This window comes from Benincasa hispida, chromosome 11 (genome assembly GCF_027475165.1).
Source record: "Benincasa hispida cultivar pf3 chromosome 11, pf3_genome.v1.1, whole genome shotgun sequence".
NCBI classification, from domain to species: Eukaryota; Viridiplantae; Streptophyta; class Magnoliopsida; order Cucurbitales; family Cucurbitaceae; genus Benincasa; species Benincasa hispida.
Window position 1 is genome coordinate 41,642,998 of NC_143488.1, and position 24,832 is coordinate 41,667,829.

The 24,832-nt window shown below is 28.0% G+C and overlaps 1 protein-coding gene across 1 annotated transcript; it reads right to left on the bottom strand.

The window, feature by feature from the left end:
• Window positions 1-6,793: 6,793 nt before the first annotated feature.
• Window positions 6,794-24,504, bottom strand: LOC120089977 (plant/protein). Its single transcript, XM_039047432.2, has 11 exons — window positions 24,114-24,504; window positions 23,081-23,183; window positions 22,369-22,382; window positions 20,960-21,178; window positions 18,595-18,666; window positions 17,721-17,807; window positions 17,564-17,602; window positions 15,999-16,103; window positions 15,700-15,865; window positions 15,444-15,553; window positions 6,794-7,001 (listed from the first exon to the last, which is right to left on the bottom strand). Exons 1-11 carry the CDS (start codon window positions 24,309-24,311, stop codon window positions 6,918-6,920), a joined length of 1,197 nt encoding a protein of 398 aa, XP_038903360.1. The 5' UTR covers window positions 24,312-24,504; the 3' UTR covers window positions 6,794-6,917.
• Window positions 24,505-24,832: the final 328 nt, after the last annotated feature.

The following is a 24,832-nucleotide window of genomic DNA, read 5'->3' on the forward strand; positions in this document are numbered from 1 at the left end:
TTTTTAAAATTAAGAGATGATTATCATATAAATTTAAAAAATAATGAAAAAAAATATATTTTTTAAATTAAAGTTTAAAATTAGTAGGATATCTAAATCAAAATAAAAAATATTAAAAAAAAACTAAAAGAGGGTTATCACAAAAGTTTGAAACTATATATATATTTTTATTATTTAAATTGAAGTTTGAAATGAAGAGATAATCAAACTATTCACATGAAAATATAATCGGTCATTTAAACAAAAATAAGAAAGAATTAATTTAACTAAGAGACGCAAAATTTTAAAAGACTTAATTTTGTGAAAAAAAATTAATCAATCTGTCTTTTATTACGTTTTTTTTAATTATTAAAATATTTATTTTATTCCTATGAAACACGAGCAACACGTAGTATTCGGCTAGTATATATATATATATATATATATATAAAAGGGGAGAGATTTTCTCGGAAGGGAGAGATCAATGGCGAAAATGTGAATTAGTAATGAAGGAGTGTTCCGAGAGGAATGTATATAGTTAACTTAAAAGTTTGTATTTAAGTCATAAAGTTTCAAAATTGTTTAATAAGTACCTAAACTTTAGATTTTATGTTTAATAGGTTGTTTAACTTTCAATATTATGTCTAACAGGTTTGTGACATTTTTCAAATTCTTAAAAAATAATTAATTTATTAAATATAAATTTGAATCTTTTATTTTTAATAAAACACTACAATTTTAATTGTCTAGTAAATCTATGGATTTTAAAAATTAGATAATTCATAAGCTAAATTTGTAATTTTAAGAGTACACTAACTAAAAACACATGAAACATCAAAGTTTATGTACTAAAATTATAATTTAACCCAATGCCCCAAACCGGTCCTAAGGGGGTGTTTGGGGTAAGAAGTTGTTATTATAGTCCTAAGTTATTATTGTTTGTATTAAGAGTGTAGATTATTTTAGTTAGGATTATAATATGTTGTGTTTGAGAGGTAAACTATTTTAGTTTGAGAATGAAATAGTAAACACTGTAGCAAAAAAAAATGATGAATGTAAAATAGTAAAAACTGTAGCAAATAATAAACACGGTAGCAAATGAGAGTTTTGAAATAATATTGATTGTAGCTAATTGGAAAATACAAAATAGTATTTACTGTAGCAAGAATTGGTTATTATAATCGTAGGATAGTACCAGCCCCAAATACACCTAATGTTCAGAAAATGTATTAAAAGAAAAGTTTCACAAATATACAAAACCACAAACCACGTACATATATTATATCAAATACATTAGAACAATGGTGGCTAACAAAAGTTTTTATGATTCTATCCACTCTATTGTCATCTTCATTTTTACCTTTAAAAAACCTTTCGTCATTTGTTCTTAACTAACAAAGAGCATTTCTTTCACTTTATTTTTTTTAAAAAAAAATGATAGACTGTTTTGAATTTGAGGAACACAATAGAAACACGAATATAGAGAAAATATAATATAATAATATTAAATATATAAAGTATAATATAAAATAAAATAACTAAAAACATAAAATAACTAAATTATAAAATTGGATAATATAAAAATTAATAGAAGTGAAATTTTCACCAATGTATGTATGATTTTAAGATCCACCAAATGTCATTATTTATAGGCAAAATGACAATAGGATGTGAACTTACATGAACAACAACATGAATAATTACAAGACACATATATGAAGGATGACACATGGCTTTGGGACACTAAGCAGTGGACATCTATTTATTATTATAATATTCATAATACTCCCCTTAGATGCTCATATATATATATATATGCTTCGTTAAAACCTTACTAGAAAAAACCCAATGGGAAAAGAAACCCTAGTGAAGGAAAAAAAAATACATATTTCATATAATACATACTTCTAAAAGAATAGGATATATTTACTCCTCTCATGAAAATATCACTTAAGATCTCTAAATCGCCGTTTCCCAATTTTTCAAAAGTTGTGGTTGGTAATGCCTTTGTAAATAAGTCTGCCAAGTTATCCTTCGAACAAATTTATTGTACGGTGATGTCATCATTTTCTTCAAGATCATGAGTGTAGAAAAGCTTTAGTGAAATATCTTTGGTCTATTTCTTTTAATATATCCTCTTTTGATTATATTGTTGGAAAATTTTTATTAAAAGACAAGCCACACGTTTCACGAATGTGCTGAGTCGACTTTAGCCATATACATTCTCGACTAGCCTCGTGAATTGCAAAAATTTCAGCATGATTTGAGGAAGTCGTCGTTATAGTCTATTTCACCGATCTCCATGATATAGCAGTTTCTCCACATGTGAACAGATAACCTATTTGAGATCTAGTTTTGTGTGGATCAGATAAATATTCAGAATCTGCATAACCAACTAGATCAAAATTTGATTTATTTGAATAAAACAAACTCATATCAATTGTTCCTTGGAGATAACGGAATATATGCTTAATTCCATTCCAATGTCTTTTTGTATGAGAAGAATTATATCTAGCTGATAAGATATGGTACTTTAGGACCAAGAAGTTCTTCATTATCTTCTCGAGGTCGAAATATATCTTTCTTTATATCCAATGAACGAACTTCCATTGGAATATTTAATGGATGTGCTTTGTCTATATAAAATCTTTTAAAAAAATTTATGTATAAGTTGACTTATGAATAAATATTTCATCTGCTAAATGCTCAATTTTCAAACCAAGGAAAAATTTTATTTTTCCGAGATCTTTCATCTTCTTTCTTAAGATATTCTATTGCCTTTGAAAACTTTTCAGGAGTTCCAATTATATTCAAGTCATCAACATATACAGTTATAATAGCAAATCTTGATTGTGATTTCTTTATAAAAACAAATGGACATAATGGATTATTTTGATATCATTTTTCAATAAATATCCACTCAGGCGATTGTAACACATCCGTCCTAATTGTTTCAATCCATATAGTGATTTTTGTAACTTTATTGAATACAATTCTCAGGAATTTGATGTATATGTTTAAGGTACCTTAAATCCTTCTGGGATTCTCATATAAATATCATTATCAAGAGATCCATATAAATATGTTGGGATTACATCCATAAGATGCATATCCAGACTTGTATATACAGTTAAGCCAATTAAATATCTTAATGTAATTACATCCACCATTGGAGAATACGTCTCTTCAAAATCAATACCATGTCTTCGTGAAAAAACCTTGTGCAACTAGTCTCGCTTTATATCTTGTGACCTTATTATTTTTATTTCTTTTCCTCACAAATACCCATTTGTATCCCACAGGTTTAACACCATCCAAAAACATGACGTTTTGAAAGTGAGTTAAATTATGCCTCAATTGTTTCTTTTCACTGAAGCCAATCTTTTCTATGTTGACATTTTTCAACAGATTTTGGTCCAGAATGATCATTTTCAGATATAATATTAAGAGCATATGCAAAAATGTTTTCAATAACTACATTAGTTTGATTTCATCTTTTTCCTATCATAACATAGTTTATTGAAATCTCATTATTATCTTCAGGTATTGCACCTTGCTCACTAGTCATGTCGAGGATATGGGTATTTACATCCTTAACCAAGTCTTTTTCACTATTAATTATTTTTCATTATTGAGAATTTTTATCTTTGGAACCCACTAGTCTACCACATTGGTCACAACTTGTTGGGTTGGGATATCAATTTTTTATGGAACATTTGCAGCTGGTAGACTTAGTTACTTTCTTTGCATCTATAAATGCATCTGATAATTGATTTGCTATATTTTGCAAATGAATTATTTTCTGAACTAAGTTCATATTGTTCTGTACGGCGATCTAATGAGATAATAATGATGCATTCCATGTAATTTCTTTTTCCAACTTTTTAATTTCTCCCCCTAATGTGGGAAAATTTGTCTCATTAAAATAATAATAAGCAAATCGTACAGTAAATACATCACCTTTTGGGGCTCAAGGTATTTAATATTTGATGGAGAATCATATCCAACATATATTCTTAACCTCCTTTGAGGACCCATCTTAATGCATTGTGGTGGAACAATTAGAACATATACTGTACATCAAAAACTTCTCATATAGGAAATATTTGCTCATAATCATAAGCTACTTGTAATGGCAAGTACTTATGGCCTAATGCGTACAAGTAACGCTGAATGCAAAATAGTATGTCCCCATACAGATGAAGGAAGCTTCGCTCTCATTAGTAATGGTCTTGCAATTAATTGCAAACGTTTTATAAATGATTCTGCTAAACTCAGCCCAATTGACACAATAATTATCAAAATCTTAGGATGTAAATTCATCAGCATTATCAAGACGAATGGTCTTAATTGTATAAATAGAAAATTGTGCTATTAACTTAATTATTTGAGCAAGTAATCTTGCAAATGCAAGATTTCGACTTGATAATAAACACACGCGTGACCATCTGCTGGATGCATCTATTAATACCATAAAGTATCTAAATGGTCCACTTGGTGGGTTAGTGGGTTCACATATATCACCATGAATTCGTTCTAAAAATGCAGATGATTCAGTCCCCACTTTAGCTCGTGATGATCTAATTATAAATTCTCCTTGAGAGCAAGCATCACATGATAATTTATTAGATTGAAGAATCTTCTGGTTCTTTAATGGGTATCCATTTGAATTCTCAGTAATTCTTCTCATCATTATAGATCTTGGATGACCCAATCAGTCATGCCAAATGGTAAATATGTCTGGATTTATGAACTTTAGGTTCATTGTTGCATATGTTTCAATTACTCGTATATAAGTATAATACAATCCAGAAGATAAAGCAGACAACTCTTCCAATATATGTTTTCATTTGAGACAATGGATACGATATATAGATATTTCACATTATTCTTACCATCAGTCTCAATATGATAACCATTGCAACATATATCTTTAAAACTTAGAAGATTTCTCTTTGATTGACTAGAGAACAACGCATTGTCAATTGTAAATTTTGTTCCTCTAGCCAAAATAATATTTGCTTTTCCAAAACCTTCGATCAAGTTTGCAAAACCTGATATTGTATTTACTTTTGCTTTCAGCATTGTCAATTTGGAAAAGTATTTTTTATTTGTAAGTATTGTGTGTAGTTACACTGTCTGCCAGACATATATCTTCTTTGCTCTTTTTTGAAACACCCAACATATGAAAATGGTCCATGTTTCTTCATTAAAAACAAATAATTACAATAAGAAAAAAAAAACTTAAAATATACAAAAGTTAAAAAACATGAAGATAGATAAGAGAAAACAATAATATTAAGTCTAAATATTCTCAAAATCAAAAGAAACATTTGATCTTCCATCAACTGTGTCAATCTTCTTTTCAAGAGATTCAAAGAAGTTCGCCACATCCAAATATGTCATATGAGATGGGTCAAATATGTTATTATCCTTGTATGCAAAATTTGCTTCCACATTTTTATCTTTTTTCTTTAGGGAAGCTTGATAGAGGTCAATTAAGTGTTTTGACATACGACAGGTATGTGACCAATGCCCAGTCATTCCGCATCGGAAGCATTTATTTTCAACAATTTTTGAACTCTTATCTTGTGAAATTTTTCCTTTGGGATCATTATTTTGTATGGTTCTTTTGAAATTTGAATGATTAAAACGACCACCACGAAAATAATAATTATTTCTTCATCTACCACAGTCACGACCTCGACCATGGTTATTATTAAAATTTACAGCATTCACTTCAGGGAATGGTGTCATTTCGATTGGTCGAGATTCATGATTTTTCATCAATAACTCGTTATTTTGTTCAGCCAAGAGAAGACATAAAATTAATTCAAAATACTGTTTAAAACCTTTCTCTCAATATTGTTATTGCATGAGCATATTCGAGATGTGAAATGTAGAAAATATCTTCTCTAACATATCGGCATCAATAATTTTCTCTCCGCATTATATCAAATTTGAACTAATTTTAAATAATGCGGAGTTGTAATCACTTATTGATTTAAAATCTTGTAGCCTCAAGTGCATCCACTCATAACGAGCTTTAGGAAGAATAACTGTTTTTTATGATCATACCTCTCTCTTAAATTTTTTTCACAAGATACAGAGATATTTTATTGTAAGATATTCCAATTTCAATCCCTCATGGAGATGATGACAAAGGAAAATCATAGTTTTTACTTTGTCCTGATTGGATGTCGTATTTCCTTCTTTATTAGTCTCTCCAAGATTCATAACATCCAGGTGGATTTCGGCGTCAAGTACCCATGACAAATAATTATTGTCGCTAATGTCAAGGGCGAAAAATTCTAATTTTGTGAGATTTGTCATGGTGACACTTTAGGATCTACCTTTAGCGGGAAAAACAATAGGAGCTCGTGTTGATATAACGTATTGTGAATTTGAGGAGCACAATGGGAATACGGATATAGAGAAAATAACTAAAATTATATATATATATATATAATATAATATAATATAATATAAAATAATATAAAATAACTAAAATTATAAAATTGGATAATATGAAAATTAGTGGAAGTGGAATTCTCACCAATATATATGTGATTTTAAGATCCACCAAATGTCGCTATTTTGTAGGCAAAGTGACGAATGTGGACTTGCATGGATATCAAGCATGAATAATTACAAGACACATAGACAATATGAAGGATGACACATTGACTTTGAGACACTAAGTAATGGATATCTATTTATTATTATAATATTCATAATAAAGACATGTAATTATCAATTCAGTAATATTAACAACCATTGAAATGCTTTCAAATGAAATATGTAAAACAATTAATAAAAAAAATAATAAGTGTTTCATTTAAAAGTATTGTCCTAAAAGCATCCACACAAATATGAGTTTGAATCATAGGGTCTAAATAAAAGTTTGAAAATTATGAAATATAAAAGAGAGGATAAAATTATCCACAGGCTATGATGGTGGGCTCCAAAGCAGAGGAACTATCTCTCTCACACATTTCTGAACCAATGTTTGTAACTCCCTCCTGCATCCACACATCCACCTTAGTTTCTTTTATTCACCAAGAAAAAAATGTTAAATTATAAGGTAAATTACAAAAACTAACTCTAAAGTATGATCATAATTGTAATTATGCTTACAAATTGTACAAATTGGATTCTTAAACTTATTATTGTTGTAGAAATTGGACTCTAAAATGATAAACATTGAACTCTCCGACTTATACCATTGTTACACTTTCTATAATTATGTAAGTTTGATGGTCCAATTTTAACATCGGTATAAATTTGAGGACTCAATTTACATAACTGAAAAAAAGTATGAAGATATAGTTACAATTAATACCATATTTTAGGGATGACTTTTGCAATTAACTCTAAACTATATTTAAAGACTTCAAAAGTTTTGTTCAATGGTTATTGAACTTTGACAAATATTTAATATATATCTAAATTTTCAATATTATATCTGACAAGTGTTGGTCAAAAACGTATAAGACTCTTAAATCTTTATTTTTTTTTATTATTATTATTTTATCAAGAATGAACTTTTGATTTAAGATACTTCTTTTAAGCTAAAAAAAACTCATTCCAACACATATTAATCGTTCATAAATTTTTTGTTTCTCTTTAAATAATAGTTTATGAACTAATTAAACATGTGTCAAAATAAGCATAACTCAACTAGTACATATTATGTGTTATTAACTAAAATGGTTGTGATTCAAAATCTCAATTTTTATTATACTAAAAAATCCAATTAGATGCATTTTAAAATTTTAAGAGCAATTCGACCCGACATTGAAAGTTTAATTATTTATTAGATATTTTTTAAAGTTTAGTTTAAATAACAAATTCTAATTTTTAGACTTCTAAATTTGAGTGTGAAAGTTCATGAGTTTTTAATTTTGTAATTTTGTGCATAAGTTTCTGAATTTAAAAAAGTCTTAAAAAACGTCGACTAAATTTTGAAAACCTTTCTGTCAATAAAAAAAAAATAGACAGTGGAGTTGTTAAAAATGTTTTAAAAAGAAGAAAAAAGAATCCAAATGGATCTCTAACGATTAATTTTAGAAATAGTTAAATTACAAGTTTAATTTATAAACTTTTATATTTATATTTAATAAGTCATATGAAACAAGTCTAATATGCTTTTAAATGTTTTAATTTTTTAAAATAAAAAGTTTTAAAAATATTCTTTTAACTTTAAAACCGTCTAATATATATATATCTAAACTTTTAAATTTTGAATAGTTTTTTAGATCAATAAATCTACTAAATGTAACATTATTAGATCTATTTCAATATAATTTTGAGTTTTATCTTTGCTTCCCTCCGATTCTCTTATTTCATCTTGTTAGACATATTTAAATAATAATATGTTTAATTAAAATATGAGCTATATATGTGGATTAATAATTTATCACATTAGGTTATTTTATTAGATTGGGCCCTATTATATGATCTAATTAATTAAGGCTTTAGATTCCTAATTAAGTATGGACTTAATGGATCATTCCTAGTTAATTAGGGTTTAATAGGAACCTAATTGAATTAGTATATAAAGAGACGTCTTTCTTGAATCCCATCTAGAAAGAGATCCACTAAGGGCATTGTTTTGGTTGAGGAAGACCATAATCATCCATCATCATCTTGAAGCTATCATCAATTTTGCAATGGAATTCGGTAGGTTATTCTTAACAATTTGACATAAATGATCCTAGAGTTTATCTATTCAATATAGATATAAAGAATTTTTGCTAACAAGTGGTATCAGAGCATGAATTTCATGTTGGATTGTTAGTTTATGCATTTTCCATTGACATTGTTCGATTAAATTTTGGTTTCAGTAAAGAATTTAAAGAATTTTTTTTTTTAAAAAAAAATGGTCGGCTTACTATAGGTAAACTCATCGACGGTAGGATGAAAATCTCGGCGGTCATTTTTTTCTTTGGCAATATGTGTTCTTGCAACCCGTATTCTTGTCTGTGGTATTTGACATACTCATCACCGATTATGAATGATGTGCTAGTGGTGGATTAAAGTGAATTTTTTTTGTGGATTATTTTGATTGAACGTGGTTTCCTAAAGTTTTTTTTTCTTTTAAGAAAAAAAAAACCTTAGTGTTATTATTGTCAAAATTAAGGATGTTCAGTTCAACATTCTTGATAAAAAGTCCACCAATGTGATGAAATCCACTAAAAAAAAAAAAAAAAAGGTTAAAGATCGATCGAAGGAGTTACGTCTTTAGTTGCTACAAATTTTACCCATCAAGACTTTTGGTTAATGACTGACTAGAGTTGCCGTTGGACGAAGGTATGGTCAATTACCGATTAAAGTCTTGTCGGCAGTTCTTGGTTTTAATTATCAGTTTTTTTTTTTTAAAATTCTTAATGGATGACTTTATGAGTTTGGTTTTAAATTTGATTAATAATGGAAAAGTTAATATTGTTTTTTTTTTTTAAATGAAAGTTAATATTAATACGAAATTTGAAAATGAATAAGTTTTAAAAAATAAAAAAAAAAAAAAAAACTGAATTGGATTATAATTTTGACACTGAGTCCACTAGCCCCAACCACACTTCGACCAAACACTATGGTGGTTTTTTTTTTTTTAAGGTTAAAAAAAAATTGATTGAATTTAGTGAATTTATTTTTTAATTGTTTGATAATATTGAATTTGTCAACTATTTGGATTAATTACTTATTGAACTTCTTGCCCGTGTTTCTAAGTTTTATTGATTAATAACTTGGTGAAATTCTTGAAAAGGGTTCTTAGCTCTTGATTGATAAGTTTGTGAATTAAAATCTACAATTTGATTGTTTTTGTGATATTCACATGTTTATGTTACTTTAATTGTGTTATGTGTATGCAATTATTAAGTGAATTTTGTAAAAGACTATTTGGTGTTCTTCTTCCTTTATTTTTTGTACAATAATATTATTATATTATTATTTATATTTTAGATTGAATTGGTCAAAAATAATATGTTACCAAAGTAGCCTCTATTATCTAGATCGTTTTAATTATAAAATATAAGATGTGCATATTCATGAATTTATGCGAATAATTATCGGCCCAAAGGAAGATAATTATTTGGCCAAATTGTGGGTATGCATGTGGTAATGAGTATGTGGCAATTATAAGGATTGCTCATGTGAAAAGTAGTCGGTCCAAAGAAAGGCTATTTTTTTTCAGAGTTAATTGTCAGTACTTTGATTACTACGTTGAGAGTACTATTTATAGTTGGTGTTTTTTGCCCAAAGGCTGGAAATCGATGTTGTGCTAGGTATCTTGTTAAAGGGGCCCACCACTTATGTGAAATTATTTTGTTATGTTTTAATTGTGAGCATATGTTTTGTTGTTTATTGTTTTAGTTGGTCTTACTCAAATATCTGGAAATCTAAGTTCAATCCCTTAGTAAAAATGGATCGAATTTCAAGATTTGGAAAGAAAGCCTAGAGATACTTCTTGGGTGTATGGATTTAGACCTTGCATTAAGGACCGATAAACCTACTTCTACTGAGGAACAACCAAATACGACTAATATAGAGAAGTGAGAATGGTCAAATCGCATGTGTCTGATGATCATTAGGCACTCCATTCCGGAGTCTTTTTGTGGCTCTATCACGGAAAGTGAAAATTTCAATAAGTTCCTTGCTCAAATTGAGAAATATTTTGCTAAAAATGACAAAGGGGAAGCAAGTAGTCTTTTGACTTCTTTAACTTCTATGAGGTATAAGGGCAATGGAAACATAAGGGAGTACATTATAAAAATGTCCAATTTCGCAAGTAAATTAAAGGAACCTGATATCGAGATAAATGAAAATTTACTTGTGCATCCGGTACTTATATCCTTAATAGGGTACACTATGTTGGGCAAACCCAGCATGAATGGTGTGGCGAAAAGACGAAATAGAACATTTAAGGATATGGTAAGAAGTATGATTAGTCATTCTTCTCTACCAGAATCCCTTTGGGATGAGGTACTAAAGACTGCAACATATATCCTTAATAGGGTACCTAGTAAAGCAATAGCCAAAACCCCTTATGAGTTTTGGACAGGAAAGAAGCCTAGTATTAGGCATCTTCACATATGGGGTTGTCTAGCTGAGGCTAGACCTTATAGGTCTAATGATAGAAAATTGGACTCAATAACTATTAGCTACTATTTTGTTGGGTATTCTGAGCACTCTCGGGGTTTCAAGTTTTATGATCCCACTTCTAGATCATTGTTTGAGATAGGAAATGCTAGATTCCTTGAGAATGTTGAGTTTAGGGGGGAAGATAACATAAGGAAAGTTGTCTTTGAAGAGGAATTGGTTTCTTTTCCTCATGTGATTATAAATGATGTTTAGGCTCCAATTCTTGACTTCATTATTGAACCAATTATAGAACAAGACAACATTGAAGTTCCTGTTGTTGAACCTGAAGTTCAAACTCAACAATCTCAAGAAATGCCACTAAGAAGATCCACTATAGAGAGAAGAAGTGTAATTCCAGATGATTATATTGTGTTTCTTCAAGAACATCAGGATGATGTGGGCGTAATGGAAGATGATCCAATCAACTTCCAACAAGCTTTACAAAGTTCTAACTCTCAAAAGTGGATAAGTGCTATGGAAGAGGAAATAAAATCCATGAAAGACAATGACGTTTGGAACTTGTCGAATTGCCATCAGAAGTGAAACCTATAGGTTGTAAATGGATATTTAAAACCAAAAGGGATTCACATGGAAATATCAAAAGATATAAGGCTCGTCTTGTTACAAAGGGTTTTACTCAAAAGGAAGGCATTGATTAGAAAGAGACTTTCTCTCCAGTTTCATTGAAAGACTCTTTTAAGGTAATCATGGCATTAGTAGCTCACTTTGATTTAAAGCTACACCAGATGGATGTAAAAACTGTATTTCTCAATGAGAACATTGATGAGACGATTTATATGGTGTAACCAGAAAACTTTGTGTCTGATAATTCAAAGTCTATGATGTGCAAATTAAAGAAATCCATCTACGGTCTCAAGCAAGCCTCTCGTCAATGGTATAAAAAATTCCATGAAGTGATAACCTCATTTGGTTTTGAGGTGAACATTGTGGAAGATTGTGTATATCACAAGTTCAGTGGGAGTAAATCAATCTTTTTGGTGTTATATGTTGATGACATACTCATAGCTAGTAATGATGTAGGTTTATTGCATGACACTAAGAGATTTCTCAAAAGAAATTTTTAGATGAAGGATCTTGGTGATGCTTCTTTTGTATTAGGAATTGAAATACTACGAGATCGTTCTCAAGGTATTTTAAGATTGTCACAAAAGAACTACATTGAAAAGATCTTGAGTAGATTTGGCATGAAAGATTGTGCGCCGGGAGATACCCCGATCGCTAAAGGTGATAAATTTCATTTAGGTCAATGTCTTAAGACCACACTCGAGACTAAGGAGATGCAGAAGGTTCCCTATGCATCGGCCATTGGAAGTCTAATGTATGCTCAAGTATGTACGCGTCCAGATATTGTGTTCATAGTCAGAGTGTTAGGCAGATATTTGAGTAACTCGGGGATGGATCATTGGAAAGCAGCCAAACGGGTTATGAGGTATTTACAGAGAACAAAAGATTATATGCTCACTTATCAGAAATCAGAAGTTTTGGAGATAATTGGGTATTCTGATTCTGATTATGTTGGATGTCAAGACACTTTGCGATCCACTTCAAGCTATATCTTCATGTTGGCTGAGGAGCTATATCCTGGAAAAGTGTTAAACAAACATTTATGGCTTCTTCTACCATGGCTGCGGAGTTTATAGCATGTTATGAGGCATCCAATCATGGAATATGGTTGCGAAATTTTGTCACTGGACTGTGGATAGTGATTGGCATAGAAAGACCACTAAAATTATTTTGTGACAATAAGTCGGCTGTGATGTATTTTAACAACAACAGAAGCAATACGAAATCAAAGCATGTAGACGTGAAGTTTCTGGTTGTTAAAGAAAGAGTTCAGAATGGTCAAATTTCGATAGAACACATAGGAACAAACTCTATGGTAGCAGATCCATTGACTAAAGGTTTACCACCTAAAGTTTTTCATGAGCATGTTGCTCACATGGGTGTTAATCACTTTTTTGATTTCATGGTTTAGTGGGAGTTTGTTATTGAGGATGTTCTTTGACCTTATTTTGTTTATTTTCTATATAGAATAAAGTTGATAGTTTATGTTTTATTATTTGAACTTGTTTATCATGCATGCAGTTTAGCATAAAGTTTTTTAGAATGATCTCATTAAGGAATTTGGACCAGTTAGAAACAGGCATGATCTAGATCACTTTGCATGTAGTTTCCATGCTATCCATCCATACTTGATCTATGTCATTGAATGTATTGGAATTGATGATCATTGAATGTATTGGAATTGATGATCAAGGAAGGTTTAGTTACAAGGGTAGTGACGAAAGTCGCCTTGATTCCGTGCTAATACAGGAGATGGACCAGATTGAACTAAAGGGGAATTCTATTATTGTGCATAACCTGCGTTTAAGGTTTATGTGATTTAATTATATTAGGTACATAGACATAGCCCAAGTGGGAGATTATTAGACCTATTTAAATAATAATATGTTTAATTAAAGTATGGGCTATGTATATGGATTGATAATTTATCACATTAGGTTATTTTATTAGATTGGACCCTATTATGTGATCTAATTAATTAAGGTCCTAGATTCCTAATTGAGTATGGACTTAATGGGTAGAAGCTCATTCCTAGTTAATTAGGGTTTAATGGGAACCCTAATTGAGCTAGTATATAAAGAAACCTTAGGCTATGATCCCCAATATACCAAAACAATAAGCATTGAATCTCATCTAGAGAGAGATCCCACTAAGGGCATTCAGAATTTTGGTTGAGGAAGACCATAGTCATCCATCATCATCTTGAAGCTATCATCAATTTTGCAATGGAATCCGGTATGTTATTCTTGACATTTTGACATGAATGATCCTAGGGTTTATCTATTCAATATAGATATAAAGAATTTATGTTAACACATTTTCTTAAAAATATATTTAAATTTTTTGTCAAATTAAAATTAAAAAAATAAGTTTAACAACTATTTTCATTAATTTAAAAATTATGCTTGGTTTTTAAAACATTGATAAAAAAAAAGTGAATAACAAAAAAAAAAAATTTTAAGCGTAGACTTTATAAGCTCCATCTTAAAAAATCACATGATTATCAAACAAGATTTTTATGATTGAATTTTAGGTCTAATGGATAGAGACTTTCAATTTTATATTTAATAAGTCTATAAATTTTTAAAAAGAAGTCAAGCAAGTGAAGCTATTAGGAAAAAACAAACAATAAGCCACAAAATTGAAAGTGACCAGATTTATCGGATACGTTAAGACAAAATTAAAGTCTAAAAAGACATATTAAACACTTTTTGAAAATTCAATAACATATTAGGGTAAAAACTCGAAAGGGGAGGAAACTAAATTAATGACTTTTTCCCCTTATAAAATCAAATACAATGTCCTTCAACTTTGTATTTTAGGTCAAAAATACTTATGAATTTTTAAAAAATTCTAAAAATACCTTTAGACTTTAAAAAACATTTAAAAATACCTTTTACAAGTAGTTGAGTTTGAGTTCATAACCAACTAAGTTTTTTTTTTTTTTGTATTTCGCTATTTATCTTTAAAGCTTTTATGCTTTAAGGGAATATTTTTATTTTGAAATTTTGTGAGATTTTATGCTTTAACTCGAAGTCTTTGTTTATATTTTATGGTGTAAGAATTGGACAAATGAGAGAAGAAAAAAAGGGAAATGCTTATAAATAGAAAAATCCCAAAAATATTTACACTTTATAGCATAAAGTTTCAAAAGTGCTTGTATTTTTTGAATTTTTTGCTATAAAGTATAAATATTTTTAAATATTTTTTTATATTTAAAAAGATCCATATAAAAAAATAGGATATTTATATAATTTTGTTTTAAAATTAGTTCTTTTCGAACTAAAAAATCTTCAAACAAATTTATCACTATACTAACTGTAGAAGCATTTAAAAACTTTTTTGAAGGCTAAAATAATAATGCTTTTTGAAAATTTAATGATATTTTTTAAATGAGTATTAACGATTGTGTTCATAAATTTACAATAATGATATTGTGTAATTTTTTAAAACTTAAGGGTATTTTTTAAACTTATAAAAGTTCAAATATATTTTTGAAAAAATACAAACTATTTTCATCTAAAACTAACGACAAAGATATTTTTGAACCGTTTTTCAAAAATTTAAATGTATGTTTGACATAAAGGTAGCGTAGGGATACTTTATAAAATTGAGCATAAAATCAAACTTTTGGGGGTTAGAAATCAAATTTATGAACTAACACCCAAAAAATGAAAAGTAAAAGATAACAATGAGAATAATAATAATAATAATAAAAAAGAAGGAAAATAAAATACCTTTGCCAAGTTCCTAAAATAGGTTGTTGTGAAATTGCCCGTAGGGAACAAAACCTCTATGATGTCTGCCAATACCAACTGCGGTTGTGAGATTGCTCCGTCGAACCAATCTAATATCATACACAATAAATATTTTTTAAAACGAAATTGTATTAATTTCTTTTTTCAAATATGACGAAGGTTCAAATAAACTTTTGGTGTATGTCAATTATAAATAAGTTAAAGTTTACATTGACTAAAAAATGTTTAGAATTACCGAAAGCGTTGGAGTTGTGAAATCGTTTGTCAAATCGCCAAATGCTTTGAGTGGAAAGAAAAGAGAGGCAAGATTGGTCTTGAATGTTGATTAGTTGAAGAAACGTGGACAAGTTGTACGTAGCTGGATCTGATGTAAATGTTTCATCGATGATCACTTCCACCGTCTATCTACAAAATAAAATAATACCAAAAGGCTCGCAAATTGGAAATAAAACATCTTATTTCCTAACTATTTCTTTTTAATTAAATTTTTTCAATCTTATTTAAAAACAAAATTATCATCAAACGAGAACTTACACAAAGGATACCATGAAAGGCATCTAAGTCATCGGGATTAGAGACGTTGTATGTGATTTTGTTGATGGAGTCATCCACATTTTCTCCTCCTGCATCTTCTATATACTTTTCCAACCCCCACCATGCGTTAGTTTAATAATAATCAATTTTTCGTTTTTTTGTTTTTTTTTTACAATATGTGAGGCGGAGGTGGAGGAGTACTAATAAATAGGAGAAAAATAATCATGTAAAAGGAGAAAAAAACCTCAAACTTTCTATCAATTTCTTAGAGATTTGAAGAGGAATAGAAAATTTCTTTTAAAATTCCTATAAATTTCTACCAATTTACTACATATTATGCAATATGAGAAACAGACAAAATTAGGATTAAACTGAAACTTTGTAAACAATAGGGACAATTTTTTTTAATGAAAAAAAAGCCAAACATTTGGAACTAAAATATATAAATAGTTAGCCAATATCATATATGCTGATTAATATACATGATGGGTTCTTAATCTCTTTTTTTTTTCATATTTTAAAATCATCTTTAATTAGTTAACTGCAATTCATATATGATTAATGAATAAATGGTTGATTTGTTAATGTATGTCACTTGAACCTTTTATCCATATATTTTTGGAAACTTATAATACAAATTCTATATACAACAGACAAATCTTATAATACAAAGTTATGACATGTATTTCAAAAAAAAAAAAAAAAAAGAGTAAAAGTAGTGCTTATGTCGTTATAAATTGTCATCGAGAAAAAAATATAAAATAAAGGAACCAGAACCATTATTGCTTTTAAAAACATAGAGATTAAAATAAATATTTTGAAGTATATAAATATTATAATAGACAAAACCAAAACCAAATTGTACTTTTATAAACTAAAATTGAGTTTTAAATCCAATTTTACTTGTTTCTTTTTTGAAAAAATGTCCTCTTTAATTGAGCCAAATTATTGCTTTTTCTGAAAACTTATGATTAAATTAGAATGAAGGTTCAAAATATTGGTATCTAAATTTAGGAAAATTGGGATGAAAATATCGATTAAATATCAATTTTGATGACTATTTTTGAAAAAAATATAAAAACAAAAAATCAAAAAATAAAAATAAAGAAGAATTTTCAAAAATAGAAAAATAAGGGAACCTATTTACACAAAATAGCAAAATTTTAATCTTCTTTAATAGAGGCTGATAAAAGTCTATTAGTGTTTATCAGTGATAGAAATTGATAGAAGTCTATTGGTGTCTATAAATATTTTTTTTTACTATTTCTGTAAATAGTTTGATATCTTTTCTATCTGTGAAAATTTCTTAAAAATAAATTTAAATTAATAAACAAACATTTTATGATTTCCAAATAAGTTAATAGGTATATTATTGATGTTATATTTATATTAATGTCATTTTGATTATTATTTTTTGTGTTTCGTGAGTTTTAGTATGATATGGTGAAAATATTGATGCATCCCTTATGTTGATATTGAATTTATATAAACATAAAAATATTGATGAAAATATCGACATTTCGACGAAAATTTAATACGATAGTTAGAATTCACTATTAAGTTACCTTAAGCTTGTAGGCATCCTTTGTGAAAGACCATATGCCCTGTTCAAGAAATTAAAAGAAATTAGAGAAAATAGTTTTTAAAAAATTAAGTAATTATTTGTTTAAAAAGAATATGCTTTATTAAAAAATAATAATAATAAAGGTGTATGATTCTAACATCATAGTAACCCATCCAAGCGACAATGGGTTTGAAAGTCTTTCTAGTGGTTGCTATATTCTTCAGGCACATGTAATTTTCTTTGATCTGCAACAACATATATACACATTTATATTTACACAACTATTTTAAAATAATGCTTTTTCTCCTTTTTTTTTAAAGGAAAAAAAAAGCTATGGAAACATAAATATAAGGTAAAAAAAAATCAAATTTTCACTTTAAACAACCTTGTTAAGTTGCATCATTTCTTGCATCAAAATTTCAATTGCAATCTTAATTTTAAATTTTTTTTAAGGAGGGTTGAAGATTCTACCTTTGGATAAGTTTTTATTTGAAAATTTATTAAAGAAAAATATTATATCTTACTCTTTAAAGATTGAAAAAGATATATGTATGTTACAAAATTGATAAGATTTCAAGACAATATTAAAACTAATTTTTTGTTAGAAAGTTGTAAGTTGTAGTAGAATTATTCTATCGCTGTTGGTCAAACTTAAATTTGTACAATACTTCATAATATAAACTTCATTCCACTTTAGTAATTATTCTTTCAAATGTTTAAATGTTTCAGTTAGTCTTTACTATTAAATTAAAGTTAACTTTTATAAACTTGGTAAAACAATAATTAATGATAATTTTTATTTAAGAAAAGATACAACATAAATATGCTTTTAAAATTTATAGAGGAAAGATTGATAGGTTGATATAGAAAATATTATTTTTAAAAAAAGTTAACAAAGACCTTATGGTAAGACCAATTTTAATTATTATTTTTAATATATGACCTAAATTTAAATATTTGAAAGTATAAATATTAAAATAAAACATAAATCCGACATTTTAACCCATATAATAAGATGTACAAATAACTTACCGCACTGTAAATTTGAGTGGCTCTTGCCTCCAGGTTTGCAAAAGCTCCCAAGAATTTTATCCACTCTGCTCTCTAAAATTTCCAGCTATTAGCAAATGGTAAAAAGATAAATAAGGATAAACTACTTTTGTTCCTATAATTTTAAGCATAATTTGATAGGGATTTCGAAATTGTTAAATTATTTTTTACATTGTTATATTAATTTGAAAATGCTTTAATAATCAAAATTACTTTTCATTAGTATGAAATTTTTGTTTAAAGGTACAAAACTAACATTAATTTAATTGAGATGATTAAAGACATATTTTAAAAGAATTTCTTCAAGTTTAAAAGTCATTTCCAAGTATTATTGTTCTTTTTAACTTATTTAACTAAAAAAAATTAAAATAAAATACTATTTTGGTCCCAATATTTTGAGTTTAATTCTCATATCATCCTTAAATTTTAAAAAGTTACATTTATTCGTGAGTTTTGAATTTAGTTTCCATTTGATTCTTAAATTTTAAAATATTATATTTTTAGCTAGTTTTGAATTTTTATTTTTATTTGGTAGATTTTAATATTTTACATCTCTATTCTTAAGTTTTTACTTAATGTTTGCTTGTGGTCTTTGACATTAATTTTTAATTAATTAATTTAAAATATTTATGATGTAAAACTTTTTAGATAGAAAAAAATTAAAAGTAATTTAATTATAGAATTAAAATAGTTAAAAGACATTAATACTAATGATGAAAAGTTTCCTCAAAAAGTGGAAAAAAAAACATTCATAAGCGAAAGTGAGTATTCATTAAAGAAAAGATAATGGGTAAAAATGTAAATTTTGCAATATGGAAAACCAAATAGAAATAAAAGTCAAATTCAAAGGTAAAAATGGGAAAATTGTACAAAAAAAACCCGTTTTAAAGCCCAAAATAATAAATGACCTAGATTTTTAAAAAAAATGTCAAATGTCCCTGATGTCATGATCTTGTGAATTTACAACATTATCCTTCATTTCTTAATTTTTTTTCTTTCTTCGTTCTTCTCCAACTCTTTTCTTTTTTCTTTTTTCTTTTCTTTGTTTTCTTTTTCCACTTCCTCTCCCTTGTGTCTCTTCTTCTTCAATCTCTTTCTGTTGCACATTTTCTTCTTCTCTGACACGATAATTCACACGGGCAGCTCTGATGCAACCAACTCTGGTAAACAATAGTAAGAGCGAGGAAGAAGAGTGATTTTGTGAGCGAGGAAAGCAAGAGCGATAACGGCGAGAGCAAGACTGATGAGAGTAAGACGAGCGAGAGTGAAACCAATAAGAGCAAGACTAGCGAGAGCGAGACAGGCGAGAGGGGGAAGAAGACGACCCAACTTTTTGTAGATGTTTGCAAATTGATCATCAACAAGACCGACGAGAGCGAGATTGACGAGAGCAAGACAGACGAGATTGAAACCAATGAGACTGAGACTGAAGAGAGCAAGACGGGCGAGAAGTGGAAGAAGTCAATTCATTGCTCCATGGATGTTCGCAAATGGATCATCAGTGAGAGGGAGAGCAAGAGTGTGAGCGAAAGTGAGAGAGAGCGAGAGCAAATGCTCGCGAGTATATTTTGATAATTTCACCCGAATTTGACGTCAGCAAAGGGTCATTCGACATTATTTTCAAAAACTTGGTCATTTGACATTTTCAACCCAATTTTTGGGTCATCTGTACAAATTTTTCGATAAAAAAGTATAATTTTGAAACCTAGAGGCCAAACATAAAATCGAACGATAAAATTATAGTTTATTTATTTATTATTAGTATTATTAGGTTTAAATCCTATTTTGGTTCCTAAACTTTGAATCTTGTTCTATTTTGGTCCCTAAACTTTAAAAAATGTTCATTAAAGTCCCCAAACTTTTAAAAAGTGATTATTTTTTTTCTCTGCTATTAAGATTATGTTAATTTTTAAAGATAAAATATGTTTAAGGATAAAATTGCATCCAACATGAGTTGAGCAATACAAAGGTGAAGCAAAATATCAACAACCAACTTACCAAAATAGTGAACGACCAAAATCTTGGACGAAAAGTGACTTGAGATCTTCTATAGAAAATCATTTTACCACCTAATTCAAAATTGAAACGATAGATTTTTTTTACCATGACTAGTCAGTCTAGTCATTCAAAAATACAAATCATATGTTTGAGAGTCAACAAAATCTCAATAACAAGAATCTTTTAAAAGTTTATGGACTAAAATATATTTTTTAAAGTGTAAATACTAAGATAGAACAAGATTTAAAATTTAGGGATCGAAATAAGATTTAAACCTTATTGAGACAAAGTATAGCATTATGAAATTGATATTTTAGAAAAATAATAATAAATGAAGGATGTGATTTACTTGCAAAGGAGTATCCTCGGAGGAAGGAAGAAACGTGGCAAAATTGCAGGACTGTGGTTGGTCCACGTCAGCAACGAAGTGAGCCGCAAACTGTGCCAGCTGTTGTGTTTCCGTTTTATTTATAATCTGAATGTCTCCTTTTTCGTATTGCTTTAATACGCATTCTGACGTCACCCTCTCCGACGTTATCCCCTTCAAGCTTCCTAATAACCCTAGAAGCTGTCCCATACAATACAATCATCTTTAAATCCAATATTAAGAATAAAGTTGTTTCAAAATTTTCTACTTTAAAAAGATAAAACAATTCATGATGTACTTTTTCAAAACAAATGACAAAATTGAAGTAATTTTGACCAAAACAAAATCTTAAATACTAATGCCCTCAAACATTGCACAAAAATGAGATTTAATTAGGTTTTTCAAAATCAAGTTTTCTAACCTTTTAGGTATATTAGTAAAATTTGATGTTGGGATTAGTGATCGTTCACTTGAGGGATGAGAGGCACAACATCTCGAAAGGGAGGGAGAAAAATAGACTCCGTTTGAAAATCATTTCGTTTTTAGTTTTTTTTTTTAAATTAAGTTTATAGACATTCATTTCCAAATTTCTTCTTTTGTTATCTAGGTTTAAAAAACCAAGTTAAATCTTGAAAAAAAAAAGAACTTTTAAAAATCTGTTTATGTTTTTGAATCTGGCTAAGAATTCAACTATTGTACTTAAGAATTGTTGAAATAAATGGTAGTCACCTTTCGTGTGGAATTGCATTGTTTCATAAATGAATATGTTCTTTTGAAAATAACCAACATGAAAAAGAGACATAATTATTTGAATGACTATGAATAGTCTACAAATATGCTTCTTCTTCAAATTGCAAAAAAGAATTTTTCTTAACCATTACTTTTCTACTATAAAACTTTTCTCCCTTTTTTGTAAACTAGTTCAAGTTCGGTTTATTTTCACAAAGTATAGTTCGTTGGATCTTGTAGACAGGGTGCTACTTCCATAAGAAAATTACTTTATTCTATCATAGAAGACTATTACTCATGAAATTCAGACACTAGAGTGAGTAAAATTGTCTTAAGGAGACAATTGTTGGACTCAGATTCTTTTCGATATATTATGTATTTTTTTAAAATTATTTTTATGGTATTACTCAAATAACAAAAAAGATGCAAATTATTATAAAAAATGAAAGAAAATAGACTTAATTTTTAAAAACTAAAAACCAACCAACGAAATAGTTTCTTTCCAACCAAAGTTTAGTCAAAGAGTTAGATCAATTTATCTACAAACTTAATTAATATCGAAATTATAAAAACTAAATAATAATCAAAACAACACCTTATAGAAAAAGAAAGACCAAATAAATTAAATATTGAATTGCTCACATATATATATAACTACATACCTCGAAAAAGGAAACTGGAAGGAACCCATGGGAGTAAGAAAAAGACAAAAAGAAAATAAGAAAAAGTTAGATATAATCGATTGCCAAACTAACTTTGCACATTGGGACTCATGTGATATGTGTATCAAAAAGTAATCATATAATTAATCAATAACTTATAATAACAACATTTGAATATTAATATCAAATTACACCATTCATTTCTTCATGTTCTTAATTATTACTGTAAACCATTATATGAAACAAAATTAATATTGAAATTAGAAAAAAAAATCATCAATTTGGAAGAATATGTACATTTGGTCCGTAAAATTTTAAAATATATATTTTTAATCTTTTAAGTTTTAATCTTTAACTTAATTGATATCTAAATTTTTAAAATGTACTTTTTTTTTTTAGGTAAATATAAATTTAAAATGTCTCTAATGTATTTTTTTTTATTATTTTAAATAATTATATGACATTTTAAAATTAAAAAAAATCGTCTCTTCTCTTTAATTTTCTTTAAAAATATATTCTAATTCAAAATGTCACAATTATTTAGAATAAGATGAAATTTTTAAATTTCTTCTTAAAATTTGAACCACATTTTTCAAAACCTATGTGTTAAATTTATAATAGACATAGAAAATAAAGAAAAAAAAATTAATGACGTGTTAAATAATCAATGGACTAAGTTGATACTACAGTAGTATATTTTTTTCTCTCGTACCTGGAAAAAGGTCGGTATCTACCGAGTAATTAGTCAAAGGGATGACATACGATTTGATCCTTGAAGTGCAATACTTGGTTCTTCCTGCCATCTTTGAATTATTCTGCACTTTTTTCCAATCTATTTCACTTCAAATCTCTACCCACATAAATTTCTATCTCTATATACAAGTATCAAAATTTTAATTTAACCAATAAAATATCTTCTCTAACATATAAATATATTTTATCTAAATTTAGGGAACAATATTTCACAATAAAATTCATAAATCTTTTTAAAATAGAAAATTATTAAAATATTAGATAGAGACTTGAATGGATTAGTACTAAACATATCTATTGACATTTAGATATACAAACAATCGAGAGGTCTGTAGTTTGAATCTCTCACATTTTATTATTGTATTAAATATAAAAATATTTTCATAATTTATAAAGATACTTACAGAGATTAACTTTTTTTAAAAAAAAATCAATAAAAAAACTAGCTCGATTAACTTTTTTTTTTTTATTTTGACTTTTTTAAATTATTAATTAAATAATAAAATTAATTTTGAATTACTAATTTTTCAATTTATTGGAAATCTAGAAACTAATTTTCTGATTTATTAAAACTAGAACTACTAAAATTAAAAAATTAAAAATACATGAACTAGAATAAAATTTAAAATAGAGCGACCAAATAATATTTTAACAGAAAAAGGTAAAAAGATTAAACACTTTGATACTTGAATTCATTATAGAAAATACCATCAAACTAAAGTTGCAATATTATCTCTTTAACTTTTATAAATATTTTAAAACAGTTACCAAAATAAGAATCTTTTTAGTTATACTTAAAAAAATGTGATGATGATCTAAAATGGTGCGATAATCTAGTTTTTCATTCTAGGTCATTTGCTTAATATTAAAATATTTCTAAGTATAGATATATTTTTTAAATAAATAGCAAAATTTAGGATATTTTATACAACTTAACCGTTCCAAAAATTAGAGACTGAAAAAAACGGAGGAAGGATTAGAAGAAAAAGAACCTGAATGAGAAGGTAGCTCTTGCCATCAATGGCGTTCTTAATAACTTTAAACGACTGTCCATAATAAATCCTGAAATTCACTGCATCTTCAACCTTCGAAACATTCCCCACCTTCACCACCGCCGTAGAAGCCGCCGTCACTCCCCCAATAACCGGAAACCAGACGACGGCTAAGAGAAACACCACCAATGCATTCATGGCAAACGGAGAAGGAAAGACAAATTGCAGAAAAGCCCTAGAACAAAAAACAGGGGATTTTACAGGGCGAAACTGGGGGAAAAAGTGAAACAGAGAGAGGGAAAAAAAAAAGTAGTGTGGAACAGTTAAGTGAACCCGTGAATGAAAGAGAGAAATTTGATATATTATTTGATATATTTGATTTGGTTTTGTCTTCTTGCTTTCCATCATTTTGTGTCTCGATTTTTAGCTTTTGGTTGGATTTTTGTGTGAAATAGTGGTAGTGGTGAGTGCACTCCACGAGCATCATCCTCTTTTTGCACCCACTCCAAATTCATCATTGTTTTCTTTTTACTCACCCATCTCCGATGGAAAATTCGAATTTCTAAAACTTTTAATCGATGATATATATACTTTAATCGATTCAACAATGTTTAGATTGATCAAGTTAAAAATGTGAATGTAAACTTTCTTTTTTTCAACATTTTTTTATTAGTCTCATGTTTCTATGAGGATGGTGATTCCAGGTTATGATCTCGTTT

What these genes read in the sequence shown, in the direction of transcription:
- LOC120089977 (XM_039047432.2), bottom strand. Translation starts at nt 24,311, where the DNA reads ATGAATGCATTGGTGGTGTTTCTCTTAGCCGTCGTCTGGTTTCCGGTT. An exon ending in AGAGCTACCTTCTCATTCAG is followed by an intron (nt 23,184 to 24,113) that starts GTTCTTTTTCTT and finishes AAAAAAGTGCAG; the next exon opens with AATAATTCAAAGATGGCAGG. An exon ending in CCGAGGATACTCCTTTGCAA is followed by an intron (nt 18,667 to 20,959) that starts GTAAATCACATC and finishes TGGAAATTTTAG; the next exon opens with AGAGCAGAGTGGATAAAATT.